Source organism: Amblyomma maculatum, chromosome 3, assembly GCF_055883805.1.
Source record: "Amblyomma maculatum isolate TAMU_Amacu chromosome 3, ASM5588380v1, whole genome shotgun sequence".
NCBI lineage: Eukaryota > Metazoa > Arthropoda > Arachnida > Ixodida > Ixodidae > Amblyomma > Amblyomma maculatum.
In genome coordinates, this window is record NC_139346.1 from 202,110,312 (window position 1) to 202,124,350 (window position 14,039).

The following is a 14,039-nucleotide window of genomic DNA, read 5'->3' on the forward strand; positions in this document are numbered from 1 at the left end:
CTTCTTCTTCTTCTTCTTCTTCTTCTTCTTCTTCTTATTATTATTATTATTATTATTATTATTATTATTATTATTATTATTATTATTTTGCTGATGGTGCCGTTGTATTCATGTATCATAAATCGGTCGGGAGTATAATCATGCTAAGGTGTTTCACTGATTGACCTCCAAAAGGGAGTTCGTTTCGCTGATCAGAAGGGAGTTTGTTTTCCGTTAACTTCAGGGAGTAAAGTGTACACGCCTTTTTCTGGTACCTGCTTGAGTTGTAGTGTAACTATACCACTGCTCAAACATCGCACCCTGCAATTGGACTGAGGCTTCTAAGCCATGTGAAGAGATGAACGGGCACTGCGGTGGAGTTCACCTCCCAACTACACCCTGTTTCACTTCCAGCAACGTACACATGCACATCCATGGCTTTATACGACCTAGGTTTTGTTTACGGCCATTCAGGTTAATTAATGCTGACATAATTATGATTTATCCACAAACGGCGCGCGTCTAGCAGACTTGAATGGTCTGCACAAAAGCGTTTTGTTAATTCTGTCAATACTGCACATGATGGATGATATGTGAACTCCTGATGAGAGCGAGCTAGGTTATACAAGAAGCTGCGATGTGAAAAGGAGCGGTTTGTTTACACTCAAGAATGAATTCTATTGTTACTTCTCCGACTGAAGTTGAAATTGTCCCACGGACGCTGTCCGTCCAGAGCATAGCTATTTAGAACAAAGGAGTATCAATTTTCGTTCATGATTGTGAAGTGGCCACTGTCTGAATGTCCAGTGTCCGCTTTTGCACTGCAGCTGTGCTTACTACCTATACTTGAGTACAGTGTTTCGTCTGAAGTTGACTGCGGCTATGACAAAACAACAACAACAAAAAAAAAAAAAAAAACGTGCATGTTTTTTTTTTTTATATTTGCATGCAGTATAGGCGCATCCTGATTTTCTTTTCACGCTGTGCGACAACGGAATAATAAAGTGCGATATTGTGCTTAGCCGTTATATGGGCAGTGAAGGGTTTCGTGATGGATATTTTTTTTTTTTTCGGCTGTCTCCGCGGAGACTGCGCAACTTGTCTGCCAAGGTTTCGATCGTTGCTGTCGGAAACGCCGCGTACTTGGTACACGGCCTCGCCGCTGTCCGTTCAGCCCGTACGTGTCAGCGCAACCCGGATAGGCGGAGGGCGTATAGATTGCTTCGTTGTTTCAGACAGGCAACTTTGACAATGCGTGCACGCTTTAAGCAACGCCTATAATGCGTCGTATACTTGCCCAGACCGACAGTTGCCTTGCCATTGGTTCATTCTTTTCGTTTTCTTTCCTTTCGCAGCAAGACGAGAACTTCGTGGTGGCCGCCCTTTTCTGCGCCGTCGAAGAAGGGAACTACGCCGGCCTGGAGGAGCTCTTCTCCATGTCCCACATCAACCCAAACCAAAGCAACAAGGTGTGTGTGTGCCCGCCTTCCTTTTGTAACGTGGTTTAGTTTGGCGAAGCTTCCCCCCGTGCTCATGTTTGTTTCAGCTATAAAGCATCGTGGCCATTTGTAAGCAGTCTGTTGTACGGAAATATATTTCATTTTCAGAAGCAATTCTATGGATGTCCGTAGAATGTATTTTCTTATTTTAGTGTTTGTTTTTTTTTTTTTTTCTACGACAAAGGAGGGCGCGTCGTCGACATCATGATCACTGCCAGTGGCTCCTGCGAGGGCACTTGAGCGCCGAGAAACTCGGCGTTGCAAGCGCACTGTGTTCCACCCCCTTTCCCCCCCCCCCCCCCCCTCAAAAAAAAAAAAAAAAATACGGCGACATCGCTGATGTACTGAGCTCTCAAAGTATGCCTTATGACGATTTCCATGGGATCAGAACAAGCGAATGCATAAGGAAGTGGTTTGGTTTGGTTTGCAGGGTTTAACGACCCAAAGCTACTCAGGCTATGAGAGACGCGCATAAGGAAATCATTTACCTTCAGGGCTTCGTGATCAAGAGTGGTTTTTTGGCTTATTAGAGGCTGGCAGGTAGCCCTTGGCTTGTTGCGGCCTCTTCCGCCAGATGGACGGTGCGGTGCTGGATCGCAGGGTCCGCGCTTCGCCGCAGGGTATCCCAGGCTACTCTACTTGTAATATGTTGTCCATATATCCCTGGAGATTGTGGGCACTCCCGAATTATGTGGTCGAGGGTCCCTCTCGTCCCACAGTCACGGTTTGCACAGATCATTGTCCCTAAGGTCTGGTAGCGCGTGGAAAGCCCAGACCGGGTTCATGAACGTATTAGTTTGTAGCCGCCTCCACGCGACAGCTTCTCTATTATTTAGTCTAACATCTGGCGGGGGTACCAGTCTACTTCCCAATTTATAATGGTCGATGATTTCCCCATAATTTTGCAGACGCTCGTCGTATGCCCAGTATTCGGGGGGCTCGACGGCTACCCGAAAGTAGAGAGCTCGGGCTAGCTCGTGAGCCGCCTCGTTACCAGGGGCGGCAGCGAGAGCGGGTGTCCAAATTAACTGAATTTTCCTATTCAGCGTTCTTTGGGTGAGGATTTTGGCCGCCTCCGGCGATATCCTCCCCTTTCCAAAATTTTGAGTGGCAGTTTTGCTGTCGCTAATTATGAACTTGGCTTCCGTTCCTACGCAAGCTAGCGCTATCGCAACTTCCTCCGCAGTCTCTATGTTGCGGCCTCTGATGGCTGCCGCGGATACCGGCGCCCCTCGGCCATCGACTACCGAAGCTACCGCCGCACCTGTTCTGCCACTTGCCGCATCAACACATACTACTTCCTTCGCTCCCATGCTCTTGAACCGTCGCTCTAGAGCTTCGGCTCGTTTGGCCCTTCTTTCGACATTAAATTCTGGATGCATATTTCTAGGGAAGGGGGGGGGGGGGGGGCATTCCTGCTTTCCCTATTAATTGTGACTTTTTTTTGAACTCCTCTGTCTGGGTTGAGGCCTACTTTTGCAAGGATTACCCTGCCCGTCTCGGTCGAGACTCGCACTGCCTCCGCCAATTCTGCCCACCTGTCATGCACCCCGAGTTCGGGCAGTCGTTCGCTCGAGGTACCCATGGGTAGTCCTAGAGCCTTCTTAACGCATCTTCGAATCAGGCAGTCTAACTTCTCTTTTTCGCCGGCCTTGATGTCCAGGTAGGGCGTGGCGAAACTGATTCTGCTTATTACGTACGCCTGGATTAGTTTTAGTAAATTTCTCTCCATGAGGCCTCTTCCTTTAGTGGCGACCCTCCTCAAGAGCCCGAGGGTTTGCATCGCGTAACTTTCTAATTTTTTCAGGACCTCTCTGTTATGGCCGTGGGATTGGATGACCACCCCCAAAATCCTGATCTGATCTACGTTTGGCACCGGTTTGCCCTCCACCTGAATATGAAACTCCCCGCTATTCTTGCAGCGGAGGTACTTTGGGTTATAAACGAACAACTCAGATTTATGCGAGGAGCACAAAAGGCGCAGTATCTGTCACACTTGTTTCTGTGGACACCTGAACCGCGCCGTAAGGGCAGGGAGGAAGGTGGGAGTTAAAGTGAAAAGAGACAAAAAGGAGTCGTAGTGGAGACGGTGAGGAATTCTTTGTCCTTGGGCATGCACCAATCGAACAGCACAAATTGCCACTCCCACACGACACTATCGAGGCCCGCCTCCACATTCTTGCACGTAATCACTGCAGGTAGACGCACATATAACCAGATCTTGCTCTGAGGCGTGTATGTATTTGCAGCCGGCGGTTTACAGTAAACTAGCCCCCGCGCAAAGCCGTCGATGCTTCCGTCATTCCTACGACGCGGCACCTTGGGTAAATGTCGCCGTTTCAAGGGTAGCCTGTCTTTCGGCCGCGTTAGGATATCCGTTACGACGCAAATTGGAGCTCCGTGTACGTTCACGCGCTACGGCAACCTTTGTGAGCGCGTGCTTGATGCGAGACCATGGCCGCGATCGTCCCTCGAGCTCTCGAATTGCGCTTGGCACCAACGCCGCCTTTGCAGAGGTATTAGAGAGTTTTAGCTTACCGTGATCCGCGATCCGCTACCGTGATCCGCCACCGCGCGTTCCACTGCGCATGCCCAGACCCCCCTTGACGCCGATAGATGGCGCCACATACTTGATGTCGGCACACAGACCTGCCGCGTCGAGACCAATCGGCTTGAACGCCCCGCCCACGCGCGGTCGAGAGTAACGGTGGCGGATCGCGGATCACGGGAAGCTAAATCTCTCTATTGTTCAGACAGGACAATGCAGGCACCGCTGCGCTCGGTTTACAAACACAGGCCCGTACGTCCGCCGCTCCGGAGCTTGATGGGAGGAAGAAAATAATGCATAAATTGGTTTACAGGAAATAAAAGGCGTATCTGTCACACTTCTTTCAGTGGACACCTGGACTAAAGTTTCTAGTACAGTTTACCTGGGCCGCGCCGTAAGGGAAGGGTGAGAGTGAAAGTAGAAAAAGGGGCCGTAGTGGAGGGCTGCGGAGTAGTTTCGACCACCCAGGGTCTTTAACGTGTACTGACATCGGGGGTGAGGGGAAGGTGGTGAAGGGTGGCTGATCCTGGCCCTGATCAACACCTTCTCGAAAGGTGTTGCCCTGATGGGGCTGGGACAGGTAGGTCACCGCCGCTTGCGGCGGGGGCTAGCCTGCCACCGAATTTTATCTGTTGTAGGCCGTCATTGCACCCGCCACTGCTTCTGTGGTTGACGATGGCTGTTGTTCCGGCGCACGTCTTTCTCTCCCTCTTCTTTTAGAGCGCAGCTCTTTGGCGCTCGTTCCTGGGTTTCGCGTCGGCGTCGGCCTCGTAACCAGCGCCTCCCCACTTTCATCCCCCCAGTTCGAGCCGGCGTTTGGCAACCGAAGCCTCGCAGGAAGCGCGGAGCAGCCGGAGAACACAAGGAAAGGAAGGGGGTTTGGGGGGGGGGGGGGGTAGGGGTCGCCGGAGGAAGCGCTAGCAGCGACTGTCTGATGCCGCTACCGCCGCTAGCGAGTCAAGGCAACGTGACCGCGTAGATTATAATAATAATTGGTTCACAGGAAGGGAAAGGCGCAGTATCTGTCACACGAGTTTGTGGACACCTGAACCGCGCCGTAAGGGAAGGGAGGAAGGTGGGAGTTAAAGTGTAAAGAGAGAAAGAGGAGCCGTAGTGGAGGGCTACGGAGTAATTTCGACCACTTGGGGATCTTAACGTGCGCTGACTTCGCACAGCACACGGACGCCTCTTCGTTTCGCCTCCATCGAAACGCAGCCGCCGAGGTCGGGTTCGAACCCAGGTATTCCGGACAGTAGTCGGGCGTCTTACCACTGTACCACCCCGGCGGGGCATGACCGCGTAGAAAAACAGATTTTTTTTATAGGAAGGGAAAGGCGCGGTAACTGTCTCACTTCTTTTCTGTGGACACCGCAACCAAGCCATAAGGGAAGGGAGGAAGGCGAGAGTGAAAGTGGAAAGAGAGAAAGAGGAGTCGTAGTGGAGGGCTACGGAGTAATTTCGACCACCTGGGGATCTTTAACGTGCGCTGACATCGCACAGCACACGGACGCCTCTTCGTATCCCGTTCCTCTCGCTCGTAACGCGTCCCACGGCTGTGACAACCTCGCGAGGCACTTGTATAGATCTCGTCTTTGAGAATCAAGCATTGGTGTACCAAGTCGAACATATATCAGTCTATTTCTCCGACCACAAAGCTTCCTTCGTGACTGTCAAGAACTGTTAGTGGAGTCTTTGTTAAAGGAATACGTGTGAAAAATAAAAAAAAAATCTGTGATAGCGCATACATGTGTTGCTCAATTTCTTTGCCTCAATCTATCGAAAAGGTGAAACAGCTTATTTGCTGCGCTCAAATTTCGCATTAGGAAGTAACGTAATCGTCGGTAATTTTTTCTTTCTTTTCTATTCTCTCTTCTTCTCTATTCTTTCTTCTGTCCGCCCCGCCGGGGTGGTGCAGTGGTAAGACGCCCGACTACTGTGCCGGAGTTCCCGGGTTCGAACCCGACCTCGGCGGCTACGTTTCGATGGAGGCGAAACGAAGAGGCGTCCGTGTGCTGTGCGATGTCAACGCACGTTAAAGATCCCCAGGTAAAGATAAATTTTTCTCTGGCTCTGTAGCTGTTAAAGTTAAATTGGTTCACAGGAAGGGAAAGGCGCAGTAACTGTCACACTTGCTCTGTGGACACCCGAACCGCGCCGTAAGGGAAGGGAGGAAGGTGGGAATGAAAGTGGAAAGAGAGAAAGAGGAGCCGTAGTGGAGGGCTACGGAGTAATTTCGACCACCTGGGGATCTTTAACGTGCGCTGACATCGCACAGCACACGACGCCTCTTCGTTTCGCCTCCATCGAAACGCAGCCGCCGAGGTCGGGTTCGAACCCGGGAACTAGCCACCTCCGTGCGGACAGAAGAGGAGAGAGAAAGATTTATTTATAGGAAGGGAAAGGCACGGTAACTATCTCACTTGTTTTCTGTGGACACCGCAACCGCGCAGTAAGGGAAGGGAGGAAGGTGGGAGTGAAAGTGGAAAGAGAGAAAGTGGAGCCGTAGTGGAGGGCTTCGGAGTAATTTCGACCACCTGGGGATCTGTCCGCACGGAGGTGGCTCAGCTACAGAGCCAGCGCACGTTAAAGATCCCCAGGTGGTCGAAATTACTCCGTAGCCCTCCACTACGGCTCCTCTTTCTCTCTTTCCACTTTCACTCCCACCTTCCTCCCTTCCCTAACGGCGCGGTTGCGGTGTCCACAGAAAACAAGTGAGACAGTTACCTCGCCTTTCCCTTCCTACAAATAAATCATAAATAAATCAGCTACAGAGCCAGTAGCAGGCCCGTGCGTTTTCTTTTCCTTCTTCCTACATCCACAACAACTGACATCGCACATCACAAAAACGTTTGCCTCTTATTTTCACTACTGCGCCACCACGGCGGGCAGGAAGAAAAACCAAGGAAGGGAGAACGGGCACAACCGGAGCCGCGGCACAGTGAAAATGCTCGCGGCTCTCAAACAGAAGCAACCCGGTTCGAACCCGACCGCGGTGGCCGCGTTTCGAGAGGCGAAACGCGTATGCGTCTGTGTACTGTGCGATGTCAGTGCACACTAAATATCCCTAGGTAGTTGAAATATTCCGGATTCACTACTTCTTCCTTTCTTGCTTCCGCTTCTCCCGCTCCCACCTTCCTCCCGTCTTTTACGGCGCGGTTCTGCTGTCCACAAAAAGTGTGACAGAAATCAAGAAACGTATTAAGGCGAAAGCCTTTAATGTCTCATCGTTGTCGACAGAAGGTTGTCAGCAGAGGTGGCACGCTTTCGAGAACGAGTTAAAAATAAAAATAAACCTTGTCTCCACCGGGAATCAAGCCTCCATCTTTGGATCCCCAGCCCAGCGCTTCACCAATTGCGCCCTGGATCGTGAAACGCTCTTCATAATTCCCCTTGTCTACCGTGAGGATGATAGCGGGATTCAGCTATAGTGACAGATACTGCGCCTTTCCTTTCCTGTGAACGAATTACAGAACGCCGGTGAACTTTGATGCGTTCAATGAAATGCTGGTTGTGTTCGACACAGGGCGCACGATGTACCGTCATGACAGGTCATGGCGTCACCAGGCGGCCTTTAGTCGCGGAGGCTCCAGCCCCCATCCCCTAGGCCTGCGTGCCGGGGATGGGGAGTAAGGCGCCTCTATTTAAGGTGGACAGTAAAGATTGTCATCCATCCATCCGTCCGTCCGTCCGTCCGTCCGTCCGTCCGTCCGTCCCTCCATCCGTCCATCCGTCCATCCGTCCGTCCGTCCATCCATCCATCCATCCATCCATCCATCCATCCATCCATCCATCCATCCATCCATCCATCCGTCCGTCCGTCCGTCCGTCCGTCCGTCCGTCCGTCCATCCATCCGTCCGTCCGTCCGTCCGTCCGTCCGTCCATCCATCCATCCATCCATCCATCCATCGATCCATCGATCCATCCATCCATCCATCCATCCATCCATCCATCCATCCATCCATCCATCGATTGATCGATCCATCCATCCATCCATCCATCCATCCATCCATCCATCCATCCATCCATCCATCCATCCATCCATCCATCCATCCATCCATCCATCCATCCATCCATCCATCCATCATCTACGAAGCTGACCCCACGGGTAGAAACCTTCCTCGAATGCCACACCATACTGCAAACAGAAGCAGACCTAGATGTCTAGGAGGCGTTAGTACAGCAGGCATCAACGGCGTTTGAAATTGATTTGCAGGAAAGAAAAGGCGCAGTATCTGTAACAATTCTCCGCGTACACATGTATGTACCATGCCGTAAAGCTAGAAGGGAGGAAGGTGGAAGAGAAAGAAGAGAGGGAGATAGACGTGCCGTAGTGGAGGGCTACGATCCACAGCGCTGTAATGGCTTTCACCTCATCGCACTTTAGTGGTCCAAAGTGCCCTCTAGAATTTTTTGATTGATATTGTACAACTTATTTCCGCCAGAAAAAGGGCGCCTTCTTCTCTGCCTCCGTCGCTTAGGCCTGGGAGGACGGGGCGGGGAGTAGTGAGCCCGGGATGTTGCGAATCAAACGTCAGCTGATGACGTTTCATGGGCGGAACGTAGTCGTCACCACCAACGTTTACAGCAAATCAATCAATCAACCGAACGTTGATCTGCTTTGTTTTTTAGTTGTTTTCTTTCTTTATTTTTTGGCTATTGCCCTAGCGGTGGTAGCGCGCTCGAGTGATTTGTTTATTTGGGTTGCGGGACGATATCTCGGCACGATAATCTGGTACCTACTCTTTAAATTTGGAGTGTAATACTCCGATCCGGAGCGTGGTATTTCAATGGACACTCTATCGGGGGCAGTTTTCGCGTTATCAGTTGAAGGAGGGGGGGTGGGGGGAGGGGGGCACTTTCGATCACCGATAGCTCCAGTGTTAACATGAAGCCATAGCTCAAAAATTCTTGGGATGGAGTGACTAGTGATTTAATGTCTATCTCTCGTACGCTTACCAAACCTTTTATATGCATTTCATGGTCCCTTAATGAGGAGTCGACGACCTCTTCGACCGTTGCGGTCGCCGTGTGGGCATCAGTGTACGGCTCCTGTCACAGTCAGTGCATGTTCGCTCTGTTGTATATATGAGAGCTGAAGGATTAACCGAAACCATGGTTTGAAATGTCGGCACACGCGCGCTTTGGTTTTCAGCTTTGTTTTGGTTTCCGGTGTGTACGTATTCGCACTCCCCTGCTAGCTATATATGCACACTGCTCGAGGGCAACAGATATGACATGTTGGATGTATGGTAGGCGAGATGGTCGTCAATCGCCGGTTTTAGACACAACAAACCTTGTGTTGAACCTTAAACACTTAAACATTTGTGAAAGTTAATTAATACAAAGAAAATAATAAAAAGTGGCCCAATTAGATATAGTATTATGGCATATATGTTATTTATTAAGCAATACTGCATACAGCATTGTGAAAAAGTAAAAAAAGTTAGTTCTTTGTCATGCATGATATGAATGAATCAGACAGAGCATTGATGGGACAGGTATGTATGATCCTGCCTGCTGTACACGTGAAGTGGAACAAGCAGATCACCGTGCAGTTTTTAAAAAGTTATTACAAAAGAGTAAAAGATGGCCACAAACATTTTTTTCAATTACCACACTTTCTCATTGAACTAGCCAATTCTCATTGCTAAAAAGTAGCTATGATATATGAGAAGTGGAGTTAAAAGGCACGATAATTTAATTAATATGTTAAAATTGTTTTCAACTGCAGCATCAAGATAATTGTATGCACAGTTTTATGAATTTCCTGAACACTTTTCCGTGACAATTCTTGCTGTTAAACTACTTTCCCCTGCCCATTGTTTCTAGAGCCCCCTTAGTCATCAGCTTCATGCATGTCTCTCTTTTCTTTTCTTTTTTTTCTTGCAGCATGGGGAAACTGCTGTTCATATTGCCGCAGGCCTGGCTCAGTTACAAATTCTCAAGTTGCTGCATTCAAAGGGAGCCAACCTGAAGCTGACCGACAGTGTGAGTTGGCACTGTCTTATACCTGGAATTTCCCCTGCTATTCATATTTCAGTACACATGAGTCATGCAGACATGCGCTGCGATAGTCACCCTCAAAAATAGGTGAATGTTTATAAGGCACCAGATTGAGCTTATTTGCATTGTTTGTTTAATTTGTTCAAGTAAAGCATATATGCTAGCTTACAAAATTGTTGTGGCATGCTGTGCAAATTTCATGAAAAATTACATATGCAGCATCCATGTGTTGGGCATTCTACCTGTAGTTATATGATTTCGCTCTGATAGTTTGATTGTTAAATATTGTTCCTGTGACAGCAGCAGCAAATATTACGACTGTAGCAGCCATAAATAAATACTATTGCTTAATTTATGCTCTCTTATCTTATGTCTTATACAATTAAAATGTGCTCTATATTCAGCTGTTTCGTTTATTTTGTGTTCACTTACTTGAAATATTCGGGGATGCTGGCGATGCCTTGTAGTTTTATTCCTTACATCCGCATTTTTAAGGATTTCTTTCCCTGATGTCTGGACCTGTGTGCATGCTATGCTGAGGTGGTGGTGATAATGCACTGTAATCTGGCGCCTTGTGCATCACTCAGCTACTCTAGGGCTTTGTAAACCTGACTCGTTTACAACAGAAATAAATTGGTGCAATACTTAAGGGATTTTTTCAAAAACCATTTATACTTAAAAGATATTTTTTCATAAATCTTCGCATTAGACAAAGAATGTAGCTACATGCTTACAGAGCAGTTACGTGTAGCAAATGTCAATCATTCGTTGAAAAGGCTTGTGCACACACATGGCAGCGAGAAAATGGGAAGTGCGGGTGACAAATGGAATATGTGTGCCTAATCATTTTTATTAGTACAATAGGTAGATAACAGTTTGAGAATATGTCAGATGTATTCAGATGCATCACAAAATTTAAAATCTAGCTGAGTGAATTCTATATAAAAACAGCAGCACTAACCGTCAGCAGCAAATGAAAAACTAGGTGACCACAAGTTTTAAATTTCTGAATAATTTGAAAGCAACTGCAAATATTGTGGCAGTTTTTTTTCTTTATTTTTTTTTGTGAATTCGGCTCTATATTATGAGTTTCGTACAACCGCTAATTTACTTCACTCTTTGACAAGTACAAAAAGAAAATATATAATATGTAATACTTCTGGCTGTACTGGAGCCGCAGCATTTGCAGCTGTTTCCATGTTTGCTACACATATTTTGAGAGACCAGTGTGTAAGACTTTAGCACTGAATTTTGGAATCTTGATTTTTTTTTTAACTTTTGCAGCATGGGGATAGTGCCATGTACTGGGCAGCCCGCCAGGGCCACACAGACGTGATCCAGTACCTGTGGGAGAATGGAGTCTCAGTTGACTGCCAGAACAAGTCTGGTGAAACAGCGCTGCACGTGGCCGCTCGCTATGGCCACCACCCGGCGGTTAAGCTGCTTTGCTCCTTTGGTGCCAACATAAATGTGACTGACGAGGCAAGTGTCAGTTTCTTTTTGGTTTTCTAATTGTGGTGCACTGCAGTCAAATGGCATGCACCATATGCATGACCTCATGCACATCAAAAATGCCTCCGCATGCAAGCATATGCTTCAACTATTCATCCCATGATGATGGCAGTGGTCTGGCGGTGATGAAAAATGTAATGAAAATTGCTGTGATAGCATCCCAATGTTGCCGTCCTACTATACACTCACCAGTGCATAATGGAAGAAGCTAGGAAGTCTGGAGAAAGTCACATCTTACTGAACCGTTGGTTTCAAGATTGGCCATTTAATAACTCTCTAGCTATTTGCATTTTCGTTATGTTGGTTGGCTTTCTTTTCAAAGTCATCTGCATGTTACAGTAGTAGTTGCCCTCTCTGTGCTGAGGCACGGTGAACCTATTATAAGTGAAAAGTAGTGACTCTGTCTATGCGTTAGTTATTTTGTCCTTTTTAGGTTCACAGTCCTGTTTTGTGTTCTTCATTTTGTTCATAAATTTTTGCTTTGCTGCAGCATGGAGACACGGCATTGCATATTGCAGCTTGGCATGGGTTTCCAACAATTATGCATGTTCTGTGTGAAGCAGGAGCCCACACACATCTTCGAAATAAGGTTTGACCCGTTATTTCTGTTTGATTTCAGAATGTTCTGTTGGTTGTCTATGTTTCATGCATGAGAGGTACATTGTGGCATTCCTGTGACAGCTTAGTGTGACCGAATTAGACTTTGTAGCAAAGATGTTAAAAAAATAACAAAAAGAAAGTTACATAGGAAGGAAAAAAAAATCCTGTGCAAAAAATTGCGAACCATGTCTGTTGTGTATAAGATGGACTCCTGTTTATTTGTAAACTTGCTTAGTTTGAACATCTAGTTTATTCAAACTGATGCTCATTGAAAAGCCTGACCTTAAGGTGAATAAATTTTCAATACGCTCCAACTTCAGATTATCGAGTGTTGGCTGCAAAGGAAATCTATGCCTGTTTGCAAGAATTACCTCATATTTGAATGTTTCCTCTAAATATGGACACTTATATAATGTGAAGGATGCTATGCTCTCTTAAGAAGCTCATATGTTATCAATTAAATATCTGGTTATATTTTTTGCTGCAAGATTGTGCACAAGTTCAGCCCATCATCATTTTCATGGAGCTGCATTCTTTGTCTCAGACAAGCCTCATTTGCTGAATTATTTTTCTACAATCAGCTTGAGGTTAAATATATTTCTCTATTTTACTTAATTCACTGTCATGTCACTTATTGGATGCTTTCTTGGGGTAGCATTTACTGCTCTCGCCTGTCTGCTATTCACCATATACAGACCAGCCTTTCCATATAAATCACAGAAAACCCCTTTCACCTTAGTACCAAATTCCTTACCTATGCAGTTGAAATTTTGTCTATTCTTAATTTATTATTCCATAATCTCATTATGCTTTTATGATCAACTGAAGAACAATGGCCACTCTAGGTCTTCAACAGCAATATTTTACTGCCAAAGGTTCATAGTAATTATGGACAAACAGCATTTTTTTTTCACGTACTGTTTTTGAATACTTTGCTAGTACTGATAAAATCTTACCCGCCCCATTTTTAAATTTCCAAAGATTAGTAGAGTTTGTAATCTGACACGAAGCAGGTTCCCCTGCATTTTATTTTTGGTGCTCTTATTTGTTACAAGATGGCTATTCTAAGATACCTTCTCAAAACTAGTGAACAAGCTGTTTTAGCTGTATTTTTATGCATGCTTGTTTTTAGGTGTACCGGCACGGAATTTGGACTAATTTTTCTCTATTTTAGATGTGTAATAATGCATATAGTTTCTTTCTTTATTTATAATCAATGAATTTGACCTGATTTGATTGGAATGCTATATGACATACACGCTTCAACATGAGCATCTGCTTGGTTTAATGTTTGTTTTACCTGCACTCTCACAAATGGAATTCCTTGGTGAAGAGAATTCGATTATAGGCACCATTGGCAAAGTGAAAACTTAATTTTTCAGGTTGTTTTTTTTTTTTTTGTCACAAGATTTCTGACACAAGATTCTATACACATAATACATGTCTTTTTCTACAGGAAGGTGAAACTCCAGTTCACACTGCATCAGCAAGAGGCCATCTCGAGAGTGTTCGCTGCCTTCTAGAGGCTGGTGCAGATCCTGATCTTTTGGACAAGGTTAGTATATCACGTTTCAGTTATAGTATTATATGTAGAGGTCAGACTTTTTGATTTATGAAAATTTGATGGACTTTTTTTGGTGTTTATTTCAGAATGCTGTTTTTTGTTGTGAATATGTTATTTTCCATCATTAAATTGATACTTTTTTTGGTGGTATAATGTGGCATTTCTGTGTGACCTAAGGTCACTGAGTTTATCTTAGCTTTTTTTTTCATCACTGGCAATGATTTTTTGGTATCTTATGCTCAATTAGAGCAGTGTTTGTGGAAGACAATGCTATCACCGTTAAAAAGAAATACAATTGAACCATCAAATAAAAATAAAAGCAGTATAGTTTAC

General features: G+C 46.2%; 1 protein-coding gene across 3 annotated transcripts in view; it reads left to right on the forward strand.

Moving 5' to 3' along the window:
* LOC146197448 (death-associated protein kinase dapk-1-like) overlaps window positions 1-14,039 on the forward strand; it is a 154,679-nt gene that overhangs the window by 114,828 nt on the left and 25,812 nt on the right. For all 3 annotated transcript variants that reach the window (XM_084599273.1, XM_084599274.1, XM_084599275.1), the window contains exons 2-6: window positions 1,335-1,448; window positions 9,917-10,015; window positions 11,315-11,512; window positions 12,033-12,131; window positions 13,599-13,697. In XM_084599273.1, the coding sequence (XP_084455399.1) occupies window positions 1,335-1,448; window positions 9,917-10,015; window positions 11,315-11,512; window positions 12,033-12,131; window positions 13,599-13,697 (609 nt within the window). The remainder of the gene's footprint in view (window positions 1-1,334; window positions 1,449-9,916; window positions 10,016-11,314; window positions 11,513-12,032; window positions 12,132-13,598; window positions 13,698-14,039) is intronic.